We start from the raw sequence: 21,364 nt of genomic DNA on the forward strand, positions 1-21,364 counted from the left end.
CTTGTGATGCTAAGCTTCTTTTTAAAAGTCTTTTCTAGCATTACATGAAAGCTCTGTGCACTTTATTATTAAGGAGTATTTAGAATTCTCAACTAAAGAATTCACGTGTTCCTAGGCATTTTTAAGACAGTAGGTGAAAACAGAAGAACGGACTGCCTCAGGGGAGCGTGCTTTCCCCTTCATTGTTTAACATTTACACAAATGATCAGCCACTGCTAGAAGGAACAGAGAGTTTATGCAGACAATCGTGCCATCACTGCTCAAGCAGGGAGCTTTGAAATGGTTGAACAGAAACTGTCTGAAGCTTTAGGTGCTCTTTCTGCCTATTACAGGGAAAACCAGCTGATTCCTCATCCATCTAAAAGGCAGAAGTGTGCTTTTCACCTTAAGAACAGACAAGCATCTCAAACTCTGAGGATTACCCGGGAAGGAATCCCACTGGAGCATTGCAGCACACAAAATATCTGGGAGTTACTCTGGACCATGTTGACTTATTTATTATTTATTTATTTGCAGTATTTATATTCCGCCCTTCTCACCCCGAAGGGGACTCAGGGCGGATCACATTATATATATATAGGGCAAGCATTCAATGCCCATATACACAGACAGAGACAGACGCAGAGGCAATTTAACCTTCTCCGGAGGGGATGTTTGATTCTGGCCACAGGGGGGAGCAGCTGCTTCATCATCCACTGTGACCGCATTTCCTCATTCCAACGTCGTAAATTAGTTAAATTTGCCTCCCCACTTTATAAGTGGTAGCTTATTTTCTACTTGATAGATGCAACTATCTTTCGGGTTGCTAGGTCAGCAACAAGCAGGGGCTATTTTTTATTTTTTAATTGATGGGTGCTCACCCTGCTATGGGCTGGCCTCGAACTCATGACCTCATGGTCAGAGTGATTTATTGCAGCAGGCTGCTCATCAGCCTGCGCCACAGCCCAGCTTATAAGAAGCACTGCTTGAATAGCAAGCAAAACGTGGGTACTAGAAATAACATCATATGAAAGCTGACTGGCACAGCCTGAGGATCACAACTAGATATTTTCAGGAAGAACGTTAAGATATGGCTTTGTGCGCAAGCATTTAATGAATAAGCAATATATTGACATGGTCTGAACTTAGGTTTATGTGCAATGGTTCCGTGGAAAAGTGGTTTTAAGTAACTATATGTTTTAGCTGACTAATTTATTTTATGTATTTTATGTGTTGTATTTTATGAATAGTTGTTAATGGTTTTAAATGTGTTGCTGTTTTATTGATCTGTTTGGCATTGAATTTTGCCGGTTGTTGTAAGCCGCCCTGATTCCCCTCGGGTGAGAAGGGTGGGGTAGAAATGTTGTAAATAAATAAATAAATAAATAAATAGATATAGTGGACATCTGTCCTTGCTCTTTGCTCCTCTGCTGATGAATACATCTCACCATGTTCAAATTGTGGATCTCGCTCTTAATGAGACATGCTGCATTATCACAGGATGTCTACACCCTACACCTCTGGAGAAATTATACTGTTTAGCCAGTATCGCACCGCATGACATCAATCGGGAAGCAGCAGCCTATAATGAAAGGGCCACCTGATAATGAAAGTCTGTGGTTTCTCCAGTTGTCTTTCACAATCCTTCCAATGCCCAAACTGCTTTAAAACTTTGAGCTAGATAAAGGACAAGGAAAAAAAGTGTCAGATGTGTGAATATAAAAAGACTATGTAAAAAATTAACATACTTTGTTAATTGAAGTATGCCTGCACAACAAATTTTTCCAAACATCCCTGAGCACAAGACGTTTTCCATATCATGCTTCTCTCCCCCCCCCCCCCCCCCCCCCCGACCCACCTGGCTGCCACATCCTGTAGAAAGTTGAAGAGGTAACGGAGAATGTCCACATTTCTCTGAGGAAGAAGTGAGGTGACCAAAAGCATCAGTGAACGATTATCCTCGCTGCTATCTTCTTGTTGCTGGGCCTGGCAGAGGGGCCCCTGAAGGCTGACTGGGATCAAGGGCTCAGGCAAGGCTCTCAGGAACTGCTTTACTAGAGTTGCTACATCACAAGGGAGAGCCATCTCCAAGCAGCGTTCCCCAGCCTCCAACCGGGTCTGGAAGGGTGCAAATTCATGTAGAAGGTTGTCAGTGAACCAGCCTCAGCCCACCATCAGCTGGGTTCACATTCATAAGCTCTAAGTGGCAGAACTGAGAACACAGAGCTTGCGTAATGAACTTTGCCCCCAGGGAGATGGGTTTTAGAGTCCTTGTTAGCATCCTAGAAGGATGAAAGGGTTAATTTGCATCCATGTCCTTGTTGAATACTTTTTGTTGTTGATTTTGCTGGGGAAAGATATGAAGGCTGGAAATGGAATGGGAGTGAGAATTTTCCTTGGTTCATAACCCGCTTTCAGCAGTTTTCATAGCTACCCTGTTTCCCCAAAAATAAGACAGTGTCTTATATTAATTTTTGCTCCCAAAGATGCGCTAGGTCTTATTTTCAGGGGATGTCTTATTTTTCCACAAAGAAGAATTCACATTTATGGTTGAATTTTTAAAACATGAAAATTTATTATCTACTGTACAGTACTTGTCATCACAAATCGGCATAAACAAACTGTGAATCCTTTTAAGAATTTCTATATTATATTTCACTAGCTGTACCCAGCCACGCGTTGCTGTGGTGAAGTCTGGTGGTATGGGAAATAAAGTATTGAGGAACTGGTGGTAGTTAAGGTAAACGGTAAAGGTTTTCCCCTGGCATTAAGTCCATTATAAATGGGTTATATAGCTGTGTGGAAGGGCCTTGAGTCTACACTGCCATATAATCCAGTGCAAATCAGATAATCTGTGGAAGAGGCCTAAGTGAGGCCTAACTCGGCCTGTCCCCTGGGCTGAGTGGGTTGCTAGGAGACCAAGTGGGCAGAGATTAGTCCTCTAACTGGCAGCAATTGGATACAAACAATTATTCCTTTCCCTCTAATTAGGACTTTATTTTTCTTTTCTTTTTGTTGTATCAACCTAGAGGTGTGGATGATGGGTTGTGTTGTCAAATTTCGAGGTTGGGGGGGGGGGCTGTAGTTTTGTTGGTCGCCGTGATGCCATCACTCATTTATATATATAGATTGCTATACTGTTTTTAAATTACTGTTTTTAATTTCTGTTCGTATGTAAATTTATGTTGTTGTTGAGCTTGTCCCTGTGTAAGCTGCCCTGAGTCCCTTCTGGGAGATGGAGGTGGGATACAAGAATAAAGTTATTATTATATTATTATTTCTTGTTACTACCTTTATTTCCATGTACAACAATCTATGGTATGTACATTTACCGATCTTGCATGGTTCCAAACAAAAACTTTACTAGGTCTTACTTTCGAGGGAGGCCTTATATCCAGCAATTCAGCAAAACCTCTACTAGGTCTTATTTTCTGGGGATGTCTTATTTTCAGGGAAACAGGGTATGAGGATGGGGGGGGGGGGGAAATGGGTCATGCTTGCATAGTTTGGTTCTCTGTATTTGCCTGTGCACCATATAATCCTTGAAAGCTCTTCTTCCTTCAGCCTGAGGCCACGGAGAAGGCCGCCCAACCCAGATGCTTCAATTCAGTATTGCAGACTGAATTTAATTATCACCTTGGAATAGTCTGAGTAAAATTATGCTGTAGAAGTCTTGGCTAATATCTGGAATACAGGCATTACCGGGGAGAGTGGATACCATTGCTTCTAACTGTCCTTTCTCAAGGGATAGAGCCAAGCTAGCACCTTGGCTTACTACAGAGTTGGTTGACAGTGATGAAATGAATGGGATGAAGACTAGAATGATGATGTTGGATGCTGGAAATAGCAACCTTCTTCAAGCCTCCACTAGTTATTTGTTATGTATATAATTCAGATTGCTTACTGTATTGTATATGTGTGTATTGGTATGCAGTTTCCCATAACTCTGTGTTGTGTGATGGCTCCAGACCATGTGACCAGATTTGGGACTATTCAGAACTCAGACTCCGTTTTAGAAACAGTATGCATTCAAACACTAGTAGAAGCAGAGGCCATTCGACTTTCAATGTAAAAACAGTATGTTTTAGAAGTCGTTAGAGAACAGAGAATCTATTAGACTCTCAGAACAGACAGAATTTGAAATAGTTTATCTGTGCAGATAGCACAGGACATCTTTCTCTTAATCAACATTCCATAATGTTGATTAAGAGAAAGATGTCCTGTGCTATCTGCACAGATAAACTATTTCAAATTCTATCTGTAACTGGACTGATAAGCAATGTACCTGTATGCTGAATTCATGAAGTTTGTGAGTAAACCAACTATGTTACTTTTAAAGAAGTCTGCTTATTTTTCTCTTGACAGCATATTTAAATCAAGATGTTTTAAAGGGAGAGTAGATGTTTTTGGACAACTGAAAGAACACTTTTTCTAAAATGGAGTCTGAGTCCTGAATAGTCCCAGATCTGATCACATGGTCTGCATCCCCTTCCACAACATAGAGTTAAGGAAAACGGCATACCAATATACACATATACAATACCATTGCTCCTAACAGTCCTTTTTCAAGGGATGGAGCCAAGCTAGCACCCCGGCTTACTACAGAGTTGGTTGACAATGATGAAATGAATGGGATGAAGACTAGAATGGTGGTGTTGGAAACCTCGGGCTGAGCCCAATCCAACATTGGAGTTCACTAGAAAGCCTATGCCTTGGCAACGGTGGCAGCAAAGAGCTTGGAAAAAGTGCTTCTAAGTTTTGTCAATCCAGTATTTATTTATTTATTTATTTAATATATTTATATCCCGCCTTTCTCACCCCGAAGGGGACTCAGAGCAGCTTACAAATTAAATTTACATACAATATTATATTAATAGCATAGCACAATACTGGCAATAAATTACTATATTGTACTATATCAATATATTGTAATATTATTATTAATATTACATGTAATATATATAATTAACATTATTATATTGTATTATATTGTATTTCAAAATAATAATATTAATATTATATGCATATACAATATATTATAATATTATATATTATTGTTAATAATATATATATATATATATCGGTACATATGTATATATGCATGTGTGTATACATACACACACACACACACACACACATATCTATATATATAAAAGAGTGATGGCATCACGGCGATTCACAAAACAACAAAAGTACAGGCCCCCCAACCTCAAAATTTGACAACACAACCCATCATCCACGCCTCAAGGTTGATACAACAAAAAGAAAAGAAAAATAAAGTCCTAATTAGAGGGAGAGCAATAATTTTTTTTATCCAATTGCTGCCAGTTTAGAGGGCTAATCTCTGCCCACTTGGTTGCCTAGCAACCAAGGGACAGCCAGGTTTCAGTTAGGGGACAGGCAGATTTAGGCCTCACTTAGACGTCTTCCACAGATTATCTAATTTGCACTGGATTATATGGCAGTGTAGACTCAAGGCCCTTCCACACAGCTATATAACCCATTTATAATCTTATATTATCTGCTTTGCACTGGATTATCTTGACTCCACACTACCATATAATCCACTTCAGTGTGCATTTTATACAGCTGTGAAGAAGGAGCCTCATACAATCCAGTTCTGAGCAGATAATATAAGATTAGAAATATACAGTAGAGTCTCACTTATCCAACGTAAACAGGCCGGCAGGATAAGTGAATATGTTGGATAATAAGAAGGGATTCAGGAAAAGCCTATTAAACATCAAATTAGGTAATCGTTATACAAATTAAGCACCAAAACATCATATTATACAACAAATTTGACAGAAAAAGTAGTTCCATGCACAGTAATGCTATGTAGTATTTACAGTAGAGTCTCACTTATCCAACACTCGCTTATCCAACGTTCTGGATTATCCAACGCATTTTTGTAGTCAATGCTTTCAATATATCGTGATATTTTGGTGCTAAATTCATAAATACAGTAATTACTATATAGCATTACTGTGTACTGAACTACTTTTTCTGACAAATTTGTTGTCTAACATGATGTTTTGGTGCTTAATTTGTAAAATCATAACTTAATTTGATGTTTAATAGGGTTATCCTTAATTCCTCATTATCCAACATATTCGCTTATCCAACGTTCTGCCGGCCCGTTTATGTTGGATAAGTGAGACTCTACTGTAATGTATTTACAAATTTACCACTAAAATATCACAATGAATTTAAAACACTGACTACAAAAACATTGATTATGAAAAGGCAGACTGCGTTGGATAATCCAGAACATTGTATAAGCGAATGTTGGATAAGTGAGATTCTTCTTTAATATGAAATAATTACTGGGATAGAATAATGCAGAACAATATAATCTCTAAAACCAGGACAGTAAATAAACGGGAATTCCACACAGGAAACAATCAGGGCCAGCTAACACCTCCCAACAAAGTATTCCCATCATCAAAGTCTGGCAAATCCTGTTTTCTCAGGGCCACAGACAGTAGAAGCACATAAAATATCGCAAACAACACCACTCTGAAAACAAGGGAATTCCAGACAGAAAACAATCAGGGCCAGCTAACACCTCCCAACAAAGTATTCCCATCATCAAAGTCTGGAAAATCCTCTGTTTTCTCAGGGCCACAGACAGTAGAAGCACATAAAATATCGCAAACAACACCACTCTGAAAACAAGGGAATTCCAGACAGGAAACAATCAGGGCCAGCTAACACCTCCCAATAAAAAATTCACTCAGGGAGGAAACAGCCAGGCTTTAAAGCTGCAAGGCCATTACATCCTAATCATTTTTCCTAATTGCAGCATTCATACTTGCCTCCAACAAACAAAAAAAACCAATCAGAAATATTGTATATTCACAACCTTTAGGAAATAATATCCCCTGATGGCGCAGCGTGTTAAAGCGCTGAGCTGCTGAACTTCTGGACCGAAAGGCCACAGGTTTGAATTGGGGGAGCGGAGAGAGCCCCCACTGTTAGCCCCAGCTTCTGCCAACCCAGAAGTTCAAAAACATGCAAATGTGAGTGCATCAATAGGTACTGCTCCGGCGGGAAGGTAACGCCGCTCCATGTAGTCATCCTACATGACCTTGGAGGAGTCTACGGACAACGCCGGCTCTTCGGCTTAGAAATGGAGATGAGCACCAACCTCCAGAGTAAGACACGACTGGACTTAATGTCTGGGGAAAACCTTTACCCTTGACCTTAACTACCACCAATTCCTCAATACTTTATTTCCCAGACCACCAGACTTCGCCACAGCAACGCGTGGCCGGGCACAGCTAGTCTATATATATAAAAGGGTAATGAAATTTCGGCCTAGGACAAAACAACAAAACTACACATCCCAGAAACACTAAACTTGGCAGCACAACCCCTCGTCCATGCCTCTACGTTCATACAACAAAAATAAAAGAAAAATAAAGTCCTAATTAGAGGGAGAGGAAGAATTGTTTTTATCCTATTGCTGCCAGTTAAAAGACTAAGCTCCACCCACTTGGTCTCCTAGCAACCCACTCAGCCCAGGGGACAGGCAGAGTTAGGCCTCGCTTAGGCCTCTTCCACACTGTCTATAAGATACAGATTATCTGATTTTAACTGGATTATATGGCAGTGTAGACTCAAGGCCCTCCCACACGGCTATATAGCCCATTTATAATGGACTTAATGTAAGGTAAAACGTTTACCCTTTACCTTAACTACCAGCAATTCCTCAATACTTTATTTCCCATACCACCAGACTTCGCCACAGCAACGCGTGGCCGGGCACAGCTAGTATATATATATTGCCATTGGCTATGAGATACTGAGTACAGTAGTCCAAAATATTAACATTTTCCTGAGTTCTGGCCTTGCAAAGGATAAGGAAAAGGAATGAGCATGTCTTTTGGCATGAAAACCAAATAATTACTATCAAGCAGACTGATTAATGAATGTTTAGACATGTGAAATCAGTTGTGATAAAGTATTTATGTATGTATTTGTTTAGACTTGTTAGGGAAAAATATACTTGTCCCAGGATTTTTTCAAACAAAACGAAAAAGAATTACTGGCAAGAGGATTGCTCAAGTTCCTTGCTTTTTAAGCAATTGTTCCATCCATCTGTATTTCAACACCCTTCCCCCCTGTTCTCTGTTGTCATGATGAGGAAGGAGACAGCTGGTGTGACTCTTCAGAGCATGGGATATGGTCTTAAAAAGAAACCGACCTACCTTAATTCTGAGAGTCAGAAGTGGGTGGATCCTATTTCAGAGATCTGTCTCAGATATGGCTACGCTCTAGTATTATTCATTTATGTTGTTGAAGGCTTTCATGGCCGGAATCACAGGGTTGTTGTGTGTTTCCCAGGCTGTATGGCCATGTTCCAGAAGTATTCTGTCCTGATGTTTCACTTACATCTATGGCAGGCATCCTCAGAGGTTGTGAGGCATATGCCGGGCCATACAGCCCGGAAAACATACAACAACCCCGATTATTCATTTAATTTACATTTCACCTTTCTTCTAGGTAGAATGATTGGGGTGTGAGTAAGGCTGTTAAGTTTTCAGACAAGCAAGGTACGGAAAAATATCTGCACATGGACTGGTGCAGGAAGCAGACACCGAGGTATGGACATACAGTAGAGTCTCACTTATCCAAGCCTTGCTTATCCAAGCCTCTGGATAATCCAAGCCATTTTTGTAGTCAATGTTTTCAATATAGCGAGATATTTTGGTGCTAAATTCATAAATACAGTAATTACAACATAACATTACTGCGTATTGAACTACTTTTTCTGTCAAATTTGTTGTATAACATGATGTTTTGGTGCTTAATTTGTAAAATCATAACCTAATTTGATGTTTAATAGGCTTTTCCTTAATCCCTCCTTATTATCCAAGATATTTGCTTATCCAAGCTTCTGCCGGCCCGTTTAGCTTGGATAAGTGAGACTCTATTGTACCACATCTCAAGCTCCTGCTGATCTGCAATTCCACTGCTTCTAGTCACTTCCTTGTCCGTATCCACATTTTAATCTAAGCTTTAAGGATGCTTTCCAAGGTGATGAACCCTATACACAAATAGGTTCAGCACCGCGGAGATCTCCTTTCAAGCCACCACAGTGCAATTTCAAATGTTACCTTTAAAGCCTTGATGCGTGTCGTTGATCCACATTTCCGGAAAAGTCCTTCAACGTGAAGGTGTGGCCGGAGCAACTCACAAGCATCAGCAAGGAACCTTAAAGTCACAAATACAAAGGGCAAGATTATACTCCTCTCTTCTCTCCTTCTGCTGAGTCAATTGAGAGCAAACTACATTTTACATTCGAGTTCCTTTGGGAAGAAGGAGCGAATAGAGTAAACTACAACTCCCACTATGGTGACTCAGTCCCCTCAAATCCCTCAGTAGGTTGAGTTAGTCATGGTGGTTCTGTGTGCCAAGTTTGGACCAAGTCAATCATCAGTGGAGGCCACATTTTCCCTGGTTGTGGGTGAACTACAACTCCCAGAAAGGAAGGTCAGTTTCCCCCAAACCCCTCCAGTAATCAAATTTCGGCATATCAGGTATGTTTGCCAAGTTTGGTCCAAATCCATCGGTGTTTGGGTTCACAGTGCTCTCTGGATGTAAACTACAACTCTCACAAATCAAGGTAAATTTTCCCCAAAGACCTGTAGTGTGCCACTACAGCTGACAAAATTGGATCATCAGTTGTATTATTATTATTTGTATTATTGTTAACATTATTATGTATATGATGCTCTAATATATATATTGCGTTCTATGTTTTGAACCTTTACTGTGGTGCATATTTTTCAGATATTGTTTAGAATAGACAGCTGTGTTTAGTTATTATTATATATTGTCTGTGTAAGTGGACAACCCTTCCACATACACACATACAGATTTTCACTTTTATTATGTGTATAGAAGATATATTTACTTGCATCTGAAGAAATGAAATGACAGAATTAATCAGGAATGTCTCTGACAAAATGGAACTGTTGGAATATGACAAGGAGCCGGTGATCTAGGGCAAGTGAACACATTATGAATTACTCACTGTGGCACACCGGCTACCTGCTTTGAAATGGGCAGTGTGTGCAGTGGGACACCAAACAGACCACCAGCTACACAAGGCACCGTGTGATTCTCCTAGGGGGAAAAAAGCAAACATGGGTTTCATTGCTCAGCTCTCCTTCCAGCATTAACATTGTCAACCCCTATGTATCACTCCTTTGCATTGCAGTTATCTGCCGGGAATGATGAATAGGGATGTTGCATTAAGAAGAACTTCTTTACTGCAAGCGCTTTATATGAGTGGAATAGACTGCCTTAAAGGGTGATGGAGCCTCTTTCTTTGAAGGTCTTTCAAAGGAGGTTATATGGGCATTTTTACAAAGTGCCACTGAGATAGTCCAAGCATGGGCAAACTTTGGCCCTCCAGGCGTTTTGGACTTCAACTCCCACCATTCCTGGTCTCAGGCCCCTTCCTTTTCCCTTAAGCTCTGTTCTTTATTTTTATTTTTCTCTTTTCTATTTATATAATTCTCTACTTGTTGCCATTTTGTCTCTTTTCTTGGTTTTCCCTGCTGTTAGAAAAGTTAATCTATCCATGTTTTTTATTTCTGAAACTTTAATTATCCAATCTATTTTCCTAGGTGTTTCTTTTTGTCTCCAATATCTCCCATAGATGATTCTGGCTGCTGTTGTTAAATATGTTACTATTTTTTCTTCGTTTGACCCCGGTGGAAAGTTTGAGATGCCTAATAAATATGTTTCGGGAGATTTATTAAATCTTTTTTCTAGGATCTTTTGCATACTTTCATGAATTATTGCCCAAAATTTTTTTGCTTTCCTACATTTCCACCAAATATGAAAATATGTACCCTCTTCCTCACCACACTTCCAACATTTTGTATTCATGCTTCTATTTATCAATCCTAATTTTTTTGGTGTTATATGCCACCTGTAGAGCATCTTCATCCAGTTCTCTTTTAAATCATAAAAGTATGTAAATTTTAATTTTCTGTTTCAGCACGCCTCCTATTTGTCTAATTGTATCGCCCTCCCAATATTTTTCGCCCATTTGGTCATACATTCTTTGACTGTTTCTGTCTCTGTGTCCCATTCAAGTAGTACATTATATATTTTCGAAATTGTTTTTCTTTCAGTTTCAAAGATTTTGTCCCATCTATTATTTTTTTCCCTTAAGCTTAAGTGGCTGAGGAGGGAAAGGAAGGGGCCTGAGGCCAGAAATGGTGGGAGTTGAAGTCCAAAACACCTGGAGGGCCAAAGTTTGCCCATGCCTGGGCTAGACAGTCTTTGTGGTCCTATCCAACCATATATATATATATTTTGAAATCTTGCCAGGTAACTCCAAGGAGAGGGTCTCCATAAATCAGAGTCAGGAGGCAGGCAACAACAGAACACATTTGTGAGGTTTCCAGCCTGAAAATGTAACTTTACTGTGAGACCAATGATGAGATAATCTTCATCCATGACAGAGGGAAATGGGTTACCCTAGAGTAATGGTGTTTCGTGGCTGCCAGTCCATGGCAAATTTCCAGGAAAGTATGCAAATCTGATAGTAATACAGAACAAAAACGGTTCCAGTTCCTGGTACTGTATATTGAGATAAAAAAAGGCCAGTCTACCACATCTGATAGCTTGAGCAGCACTGACTCAGAAAACACATGTCACAAATGAAACACAGCTCTCCCAAAGCCCCATACTGAGCAAGGGCCCTTTCATAATACACAATTATAGCAGAATTATTCCACTTGAACGGACGTGGTAACATCCTATAGAATCCTTACATTGGTATTTAGTGAGGCACTGGAGCTTTCCAGCTGAAATTTTTAAATATAATAATAATGATAATACTTATTAGTCAAAATAGTCAAAAATCAGAAACTCCTCAAAGCACAGCAGACAAAAAAACCAGTACAAGAAAACCGCACTACAAACTAGAGCTGACAGCTGGCACAACAAAACAAGGAAAGTTCCTTGACAAAATTGAAGGAAAAGCTGATAAGGAGAAGACCTGGCTCTGGCTCACAAATGGGAGCCTGAAGGAGGAGACAGAAGGCCTGATCCTTGCAGCCCAGGAGCAAGCCATCAGAACAAAGGCAATTCAGGCCAAGATCGAAAAATCAGCTGATGACCCAAAATGCAGACTGTGCAAGGAAACCGACGAAACCATTGATCATCTCCTCAGCTGCTGTAAGAAAATTGCACAGACAGACTACAAACAGAGGCACAACTATGTGGCCCAAATGGTTCATTGGAACTTATGCCTCAAGTACCACCTGCCAGCAGCAAAGAACTGGTGGGATCACAAACCTGCAAAAGTATTGGAAAATGAGCACGCAAAGATACTGAGGGACTTCCAAATCCAGACTGACAAGGTTCTGGAACACAACACACCAGACATCACAGTTGTGGAAAAGAAAAAGGTTTGGATCATTGATCTTGCCATCCCAGGTGACAGTCGCATTGACGAAAAACAACAGGCAAAACTCAGCCGTTATCAGGACCTCAAAAGATTGAACTTCAAAGACTCTGGCAGAAACCAGTGCAGGTGGTCCCAGTGGTGATGGGCACATTGGGTGCCATGCCAAAAGATCTCAGCTGGCATTTGGAAACAATAGACATTGACAAAATTACGATCTGCCAACTGCAAAAGGCCACCCTGCTGGGATCTGCGCGCATCATCCGAAAATACATCACACAGTCCTAGACACTTGGGAAGTGTTCGACTTGTGATTTTGTGATATGAAATCCAGCATATCTATCTTGTTTGCTGTGTCATAAGAAAATAATACTTTATTTTTATCCTGTCCTATCTCCCCAAGGGGACTCATCCCTGAAGTAACTGAAAATCTCAGGATTTTCTCAGCATCATACTCTCCAGTGTTTCTCAAATGAAAGCAACATCAGATTGTGGTCAAACTGTTTTTAAAAAGAACAGAGAAGTTAGGAGAGGTGACTGCAGTTTGCTTTCGTCTGAGCCTATTGGGAAGGGAAAGACTCTTGCCATATAGATACAATTGGAGGGTATGTAGGATATTGCTGTGGTCGTTAAAGTGGCATCACATAGTGCTATAATTCGAGGGCCTTAAGTCGCACTACGCAGTTATAGCATTACGATTCTCCTTACAGATTCCAGTGCATGGCTCCACCCCACGAAATCCCAGGTTTGTGATGGATGAAGAACTCCCAGCTATAGAGAAGACATGGGTAAACTTTGGCCCACCAGGTATTTTGGACCAACTCTCACAATTACTGGCTGTTAGCAACTGTGGGAGTTAAGGTCCAAAACATCTGGAGGGCCAAAGTTTGCCCATGTCGGCTATAGCGCATTCGTGTTTTGCTAATGACTGCTTCCCGGAAAAGGATGGTTTCTTTTCAGACACTTTTGAAGCTTTTGGTTGATAAGAATGCTTTCAACCACAAAGCACTTTGAGAATTTGGGGGCAAAACGCCCCTCTTAGATTACAAAGAGAAAACATCCTGTTTTAGCTCACAAGGCACATCACCACAAGAAAGGGTGTACCTTTTAAAAACCCATCTTGGTTCAACAACAAACACTTTGCTAGTATTTAATCTTTAGGGGCTTGTTGCTGTGTTTCTTCAAGTTCGCACTGATTTACAATTACTCAGTCTTGGAATTTTCTTGTTAAGATTTCTTTAGAAGAAGGAGGCTTTCCGTTACCTTTCTCTGCGGCTGAGAGAACGTGACTTCCCTGAAGTCATTCAATGGGCTTCAATGAATGAGACCATCCAAACAGCTGTCTCACAGAGTCCTAGCCAAGCATGCAAACCTGACTCTTTTTTAGGGGTTAGTGGCCTCTGCCTTAAAAAGCAGAATATATCCATTACATTTTAAGGTGAAATCTATATATATAAAAGAGTGATGGAATCCTGGCGACTGACAAAACAACAAAACTAAACACCCCACAACCTTGAAAATTGACAGCACAACCCCTCATCCACGCCTCTAGGTTGATACAACAAAAAGAAAAGAAAAATAAAGTCCTAATTAGAGGGAGAGGAAGAATTGTTTTTATCCAATTGCTGCCAGTTAGAAGGCTAAACTCCACTCACTTGGTCTCCTAGCAACCCACTCAGCCCAGGGGACAGGCAGAGTTAGGCCTCACTTAGGCCTCTTCCACACTGCCTATAAAATACAGATTATCAGATTTTAACTGGATTATATGGCAGTGTAGACTCAAGGCCCTTCCACACAGCTATATAACCCATTTGTAATCTTAGATTATCTGCTTTGAACTGGATTATCTTGATTCCACACTGCCATATAATCCATTTCAGTGTGCATTTTATACAACTGTGTAGAAGTGGCCTCATATAATCCAGTTCTAAGCAGATAATATAAGATTATAAATATACAGTACAGTCTCACTTATTCAACATAGATAGGCCAGCAGAATGTTAGATACGTGAATATGTTGGATAATAAGAAGGGATTCAGGAAAAGGCGCAGCATGTTAAAGCACTGAGCTGCTGAACTTCTGGACTGAAAAGTCGCAGGTTTGAATTGGAGGAGTGGAGAGAGCCCCCACTGTTACCCCCAGCTTCTGCCAACCCTAAAGTTCAAAAACATGCAAATGAGAGTAGATGAATAGGTACTGCTTCAGCGGGAAGGTAACAGTGCTCCATGCAGTCATGCCACATAACCTTGGAGGAGTTTGCGGACAATGCCAGCTCTTCGGCTTAGAAATGGAGATGAGCACCAACCCCCAGAGTCAGACACAACTGGACTTAATGTCAGGGGAAAACCTTTACCCTTTACCTTAACTACCACCAATTCCTCAATATTTTATTTCCCATACCACCATACTTAGCCACAGCAACGCGTGGCCGGGCACAGCTAGTATTATATAAGAAGTTTCTGAACAGAGATCAGATGATCACATTCCAGAGATGTTTCATTGGGTTTCATTTTGGGTTAAACCGCTAGCTGCAGGAAATCTGATGACCGGAGGGTTGGGAGTTCGAGGCTGCGAGTCAGGGTGAGCTCCCGACTGTCAGTCCTAGCTTCTGCCAACCTAGCAGTTTGAAAGCATGTAATGCGAGTAGATCATTTGGTACTGCCTCAGCAGGAAGGTAAAAGGGTGTCCCATGCAGACATGCCAGCATGTCTATGGATAACAGGCTCCTTGGCATGGAAAAATGTAACAAGAGGACCTCCCCAAGGCCAGAGTTCAGCATCACCTCCTTTGTCTATGTATTGTATGTCGTTGTTGCTCATTCTGTAAAAAAGTCACTGAATGCTTGCCTTATATGTGTATTCTGAAATCCCTCTGAGTCCCTCCAGGGAGATAAAGCGGAATATAAATAAAATGTATTATTATTATTATTATTATTATTATATTTCTCCTCCAATAAGGGATATTTTGTCTCTCTCAACTTTATGTTCTATTGGTTCACCTTTCATTTTGGTTGATACTTTGCACCCCCTCATAGTGATAGAGTTTATACACCTGAAGCCCAAAGGTAAAGGCTCGTTGTCCAGGCTCAGAGGTAAGAACCTTTATTAGTACATGTTCTAAAAGTTAACTCCTGAAACATGGTCTTTGAGCAAACTAAGAACTATATGAGGCTTGGTCCACTCAAGATCTTGGAGACCATAGTTTCCAACTAGTAAATGTTTTCTACATTGTACCTGCCTACATGCTAGGAAAAAAATGTTTGCTTTACTTTGGATTTAGGCTACTACTTGCAGCTGCTAAATATATGGGATTGGAAGGACCTTTTAAAGAAACACAGTTAATGTGTGCTCACAGTTCAACCTACTTATATCAATGTATCAATTGCTTAGTGGCAATTGCAGCACACCAAAATACCTGGGAGTCAATCTGGACCGTGCTCTGACTTACAAGAAGCACTGCTTGAATATCAAGCAAAAAATGTGGGCGCTAGAAATAATATTATACGAAAGATGACTGGCACAACCTGGGGATCACAACCAGACACAGTAAAGACATTTGCCCTTGCGCTTTGCTACTCTGCTGCTGAATACGCATGCCCGGTGTGGAATACATGATCTCACCACACTAAAATAGTGGATGTGGCTCTTAATGAGACAAGTCGCATTATCACAGGATGTCTAAGCTCAACACCGCTGGAGAAATTATACTGTTTAGCTGGGAAGTAGCAGCCAGTAATGAAGGGATCAAGGCAGTGACATCTCCAGCCCATCCTCTGTTCAGATATCAACCAGCATGCCAACTCCTTAAATAAAAAAAATAACTTCCTAAGATCTACAGAGATACTTGCAGGAACACCTCAGCAAGCAAAAGTCCAAAAGTGGCAGGCTAAAACCCAGAATCTCAATCAGTGACTGAGACGGATGAGAAACTCCCTCCTGGGCACACAGAAGACTGGATGACTTGGAAGGAGCTGAACAGACTGCACCCTAGTATCACAAGATGCAGAGCTAACCTTAAGAAATGGGGCTACAAAGTGGAGTCCACGACATGCGAGTGTGGAGAAGAGCAAACCACAGACCACTTACTACAATGCAGCCTGAGCCCTGCCACATGCATAATAGAGAATCTTACAGCGACACCTGAGGCACTCCAAGTGGCCAGCTTCTGGTTAAAGGACATATAGTACAATGCCAAGTTTTAAACTCTGTGGTTTTTCTATAAATAACTGTATTCTCAATTTGCTTCTGACATGATAAATTAAAAAAACTCATCAATTAATATTAATCAGTTTGCTATAGTTATGTGCCTTTAAATCATCTCCAACATATAGTGACTCCTCCCTGTAAACTCAGGCAAAAGCAAACTGCTACAGTCTTCCTCATTAAGAACATTTTCAATCTTCAGGTCACATCTGTGTGCAGTCAAGATGGAAAATAGATTTCCACCTGTCAAATGTTGAATGCATGATTTTACTACATCAAGACTGTTTGACAGGAAACTCTGATACAAATTGCAAATGTTCTTGTCATCTAGCCAGGAATCGAGCAATTCCAGAAGACAGAAAAAATCCATACTAAAAGAAGAGTTCTAAAAACCAACTACCTTGTTTCCCCGAAAATAAGACATCCCCAAAAAATAAGACCTAGCAGAGGTTTTGCTGAATTGCTAAATATAAGGCCTCCCCCGAAAGTAAGATCTAGCAAAGTTTTTGTTTGGAAGCATACCCGGCGGCCGCCAAACAAAACACCAGAACTTGCAGGATCAGTAAATGTACATACCAGTTGTACATGGAAATAATGGTAATAATATATTAAAATGTTATATTATTTATATTTATACAGTAGAGTCTCACTTATCCAAGCCTCGCTTTTCCAAGTTTCTGGATTATCCAAGCCATTTTTGTAGTCAATGTTTTCAATATATTGTGATATTTTGGTGCTAAATTCGTAAATACAGTAATTGCAACATAACATTACTGCGTATTGAACTACTTTTTCTGTCAAATTTGTTGTATAACATGATGTTTTGGTGCTTAATTTGTAAAATCATAACCTAATTTGATGTTTAATAGTCTTTTCCTTAATCCCTCCTTATTATCCAAGATATTCACTTATCCAAGCTTCTGCCAGCCCATTTAGTTTGGATAAGTGAGACTCTACTGTAGTAACAAGAAATTCTTGACAGGAGTCATAGTTTGTCTGGTTTGATTATGTTGGTTTGTGATGACAACTACTGGACAGTATATAAAAAATGTTCTTTTTTTTTTTTTTTGTTAAACAATAAAAGTGAATTCTTCTTCATGGAAAAATAAGACATCCCCTAAAAATAAGACCTAGCACATCTTTGGGAGCAAAAAATAATATAAGACACTGTCTTATTTTCGGGGAAACACGGTAGGACAAGATCATTTGGGACATCTATATGACTCAGAAATATGGAAAACATGTATCAAATCTCCCAGAATCCATCATTTTACTATTGGTATTGGCTGTGGGCACTGGGAGTTGCAGTTCAAAAAAGTAACATTCCTGTGGCTCTTTAACAAGACCTTTTAACAGTCTATTCTTGCCCTACTCACCTCGCTAGAGCTGATCTTCCAAGGCTGGACATGAATCCCAAGACTTCTAAGATAGAGGATAATTGCATTGGAGAGTTCTTCTTTCTCCAGGTTGGACATGATTTGCTAAACGTTTGTGAAATTCAGGTGGAGTTTAGTACATTTCATTTGAAGTCTTGCAGTCTATCAAGTTGGCCAAACTCAACATGAAGAGCCTGGACAACCAACTGCAACATTTCTTTCCTCATCAATAAGTAACAACAAGAGGAAGTACAGAGGACAATTTTCTCCTTGGTCGCCAGGCAAGAGGACATAAACCCACCAAGAACATCAGTCCACAATCCAGTCTTTTTTTAGTATAGAAATGTTTAACTGTTTCCCATTGTTTACTTAATTGATCTATTAACCTGCAATTTAGGAGCCAAATAGAACAAAAAGCTCTTGTTTGGGGAAAACTTATTGGTGTTTTTAATTCTTCCCCATATCTATCTTTTCCTATACTCAGCTTTAATCAACCAAACTAGCAACTCTCCTTTATCCTGCCCCTTTAAAAAGGAATAATAACTCAGAAACTATTTTTTCCAGTTCTACTTTAAAATCTTAAATCTATGAATTTGCTGAGCTCATTTGAGATTTTTATCTAGGCCTCCTTTCCAAGCAAACGGAAACCATCTCTCTGAAACAAAACAAAAAAAACCCTTCCTCTACCTACAATAACCCACTTCAGACAACAAAGGAATTTTAAAAAGAAAGGAGGAGGAGCAAGGGGAAAGTAGTGGTCCATTTATAAATTCCTTTTGGGAGGTGAAGACAGTAGTTAAAGAGATACACAACTTTTCTAAAGGGAAAAAGTGGAGGAAGTTATTCTTAGTGGTTAGAGACTTATGAAGCCTATGGTGTGCTGAAATAGTTTCCTAGATAGGTATAGATCAGGGGTCCTCAAACTTTTAAAGCAGAGGTCCGGTCCACAATCCTTCAGACTGTGGAGGGGCCAAATTATCATTTGAAAAAAAAAACAAATTCCTATGCACACTGCAGTATATGTCTTATTTGTAATGCAAAAACAACAACAACAACGAAAGAAAAATACAATACAGTAGAGTCTCACTTATCCAACATAAACGGGCCGGCAGAATGTTGGATAAGCGAATATGTTGGATAATAAGGAGGGATCAAGGAAAAGTCTATTAAACATCAAATTAGGTTATGATTTTACAAATTAAGCACCAAAACATCACGTTATACAACAAATTTGACAGAAAAAGAAGTTCAATACGCAGCAATGCTATGTAGTAATTACTGTATTTATGAATTTAGCACCAAAATATCACGATGTATTGAAAACATTGACTACAAAAATGTGTTGGATAATCCAGAACGTTGGATAAGTGAATGTTGGATAAGTGAGACTCTACTGTATTTAAAAATAAAAACAATGTTAACCAACTCAAACCGATCAGGATTTCAATGGGAAGTGTGGACCTGCTTCTGGCCAACAAGATAGTCAAGTTAATTAGGATTATTGTTGTTGTGTGCCTTCAAGTCATTTCAGATTTTGGGCGAGCCTAAGTCAAAAATGTATTTATTATTTATTTATTTATTTATTTACTACATTTATATACTGTCCTTCTCACCCCGAAGGGGACTCAGAGCGGCTTACAATTTATATGTATATACAATATATTATAGCTTAGCATAGAACAATATTAGCATTATATATTACTATATTGAATTATACCACTATACTGTAATATTAGTAATATTACATGTAATATATAATATATAATTAATATTATTATATGGTATTATTATTAGTATTACATTGTATTATATTATAATATTACTATCAATATTATATGTATATATTATATTATATTATTAAAACTGATATAAAAATATTATATTATAAAACTGAGGGCAGGGGCCAGGTAAATGACCTTAGAGGGCTGCATCCGGCCCCCGGGCCTTAGTTTGGGGACCCCTGGTATAGAGAATGAATGGATGAGAGCCTCTTGGGGCGTTAGCATTTGTAGCTAGAACTCGGAAAATGACATTTTCAAACTCCTGTGGACTATGGGGATTATGGAAACTGCAGTTCTCCCAAAGTGAAATGTTTCCAATGGCACCAAACACACACACTGTTCCCTTAATGCGGCTATTTGAATGTATCTAGTAAACTTCCAGGAAAACAGGCATTGCGTTCTGAATTCTGACTGGGAGAACAGGATTGCCAACTGCCCAGAATTACAACAGCTACTTTTTCTGCCTTTCATAGGAGCCTGATACGCAAGGGAATCAGCAGATGAAGCTTTAAATGACAGAATGGAAAGCATTCTCTTCTTCCTCAACCCTCCAGATTAAAACAAACAGCAGGAGCATAGGGTTCAATTGGTAATACTGGCCGCAGCACACAGCAACTCACCTATCGGGGTGAAGGAAAGGATTAGAGAAGGGAGAAGACATCTGTATATACTTCCCAATCCAGCTTTCTTTAAACTGGTGTCCTCTGGGTGTGTCACCCTTCAACTCCCATCATCCCCCCCAACAGTACAATAATATGCTTTATTTATATTCCACTCTATTTCCCCAGATTACAGAACACATATATGGCAAACACTCAGTGCCGTTATGCAATTAACAAGAACAGACAATTCATAAACAGAGGTAAAGGCTCCTTACATGTCCTCCCGATCAAATCACTGGCATGTTCTTAGAGGTGCCTTTTATTACCTCCCTGCTTAAATCGGTACCTATTTATCTACTCACATTTCTGTTTTTGATCTGCTAGGTGGGCAGGGAGCTGGGGCTGACGGTGGGTGCTCACCCCGACACGGGCTTGAACTGCCAACCATTTGATTGGCAGGATTTTCTGCAGCTTAACTGTTTAACCTGCTGTGCTAAGCCCAAGCCATGTAAGGACTAGCTGCAAGCCAACATTTCTGCAGGAAAGCAGTTGGGGGAATGCTTGGATTCCTGGAACACTTTACCACAGACATGGCCAAACTTCTGCCCTTCAGGTGTTTTGGACTTCAACTCCCAATGCCTGAGCCTATTGGGAAAAGTAAGATTTTGCCCCTGCTAACTGAACTGAGTGTAAATTACTTTTGCACTTTGAACTTGATTTACTGCGATTGCCGTAAGCTGAAGACAAAGGGAGGAAATGGAAGAGTGAAACTGGGGCATTTAAAAAGCAGCTGAAAATATTTGAGGATAGAGGTTTAATCAGGAATATTCCTGCCAAAGAACAGGGAAACTTCACCCGTTGAATTGATGTCTGCCATGAAAATTACTGTCTAACTGTCTCATCACACTAGAGCATGAATCCACTTTAAATCCAGTTTCTGCCTCCTGCAGAATTCTGGGGTTTGTAGTTTGGTAAGGTCCAGGACCTGTC

At 39.9% G+C, this 21,364-nt stretch overlaps 1 protein-coding gene across 1 annotated transcript in view; it reads right to left on the minus strand.

Moving 5' to 3' along the window:
• Positions 1-18,920, minus strand: part of LOC103280544 (uncharacterized) — a 36,427-nt gene extending 17,507 nt beyond the window's left edge. The window contains exons 1-4 of the mRNA XM_062962380.1: positions 17,992-18,920; positions 10,022-10,113; positions 9,102-9,198; positions 1,838-2,097 (exon numbers count right to left, since the gene is read on the minus strand). Of these exons, the coding sequence (XP_062818450.1) occupies positions 1,838-2,097; positions 9,102-9,198; positions 10,022-10,113; positions 17,992-18,090 (548 nt within the window). The 5' untranslated portion in view covers positions 18,091-18,920. The remainder of the gene's footprint in view (positions 1-1,837; positions 2,098-9,101; positions 9,199-10,021; positions 10,114-17,991) is intronic.
• Positions 18,921-21,364: the final 2,444 nt, after the last annotated feature.

This window comes from Anolis carolinensis, unplaced genomic scaffold (genome assembly GCF_035594765.1).
Source record: "Anolis carolinensis isolate JA03-04 unplaced genomic scaffold, rAnoCar3.1.pri scaffold_10, whole genome shotgun sequence".
Taxonomy (NCBI): domain Eukaryota; kingdom Metazoa; phylum Chordata; class Lepidosauria; order Squamata; family Dactyloidae; genus Anolis; species Anolis carolinensis.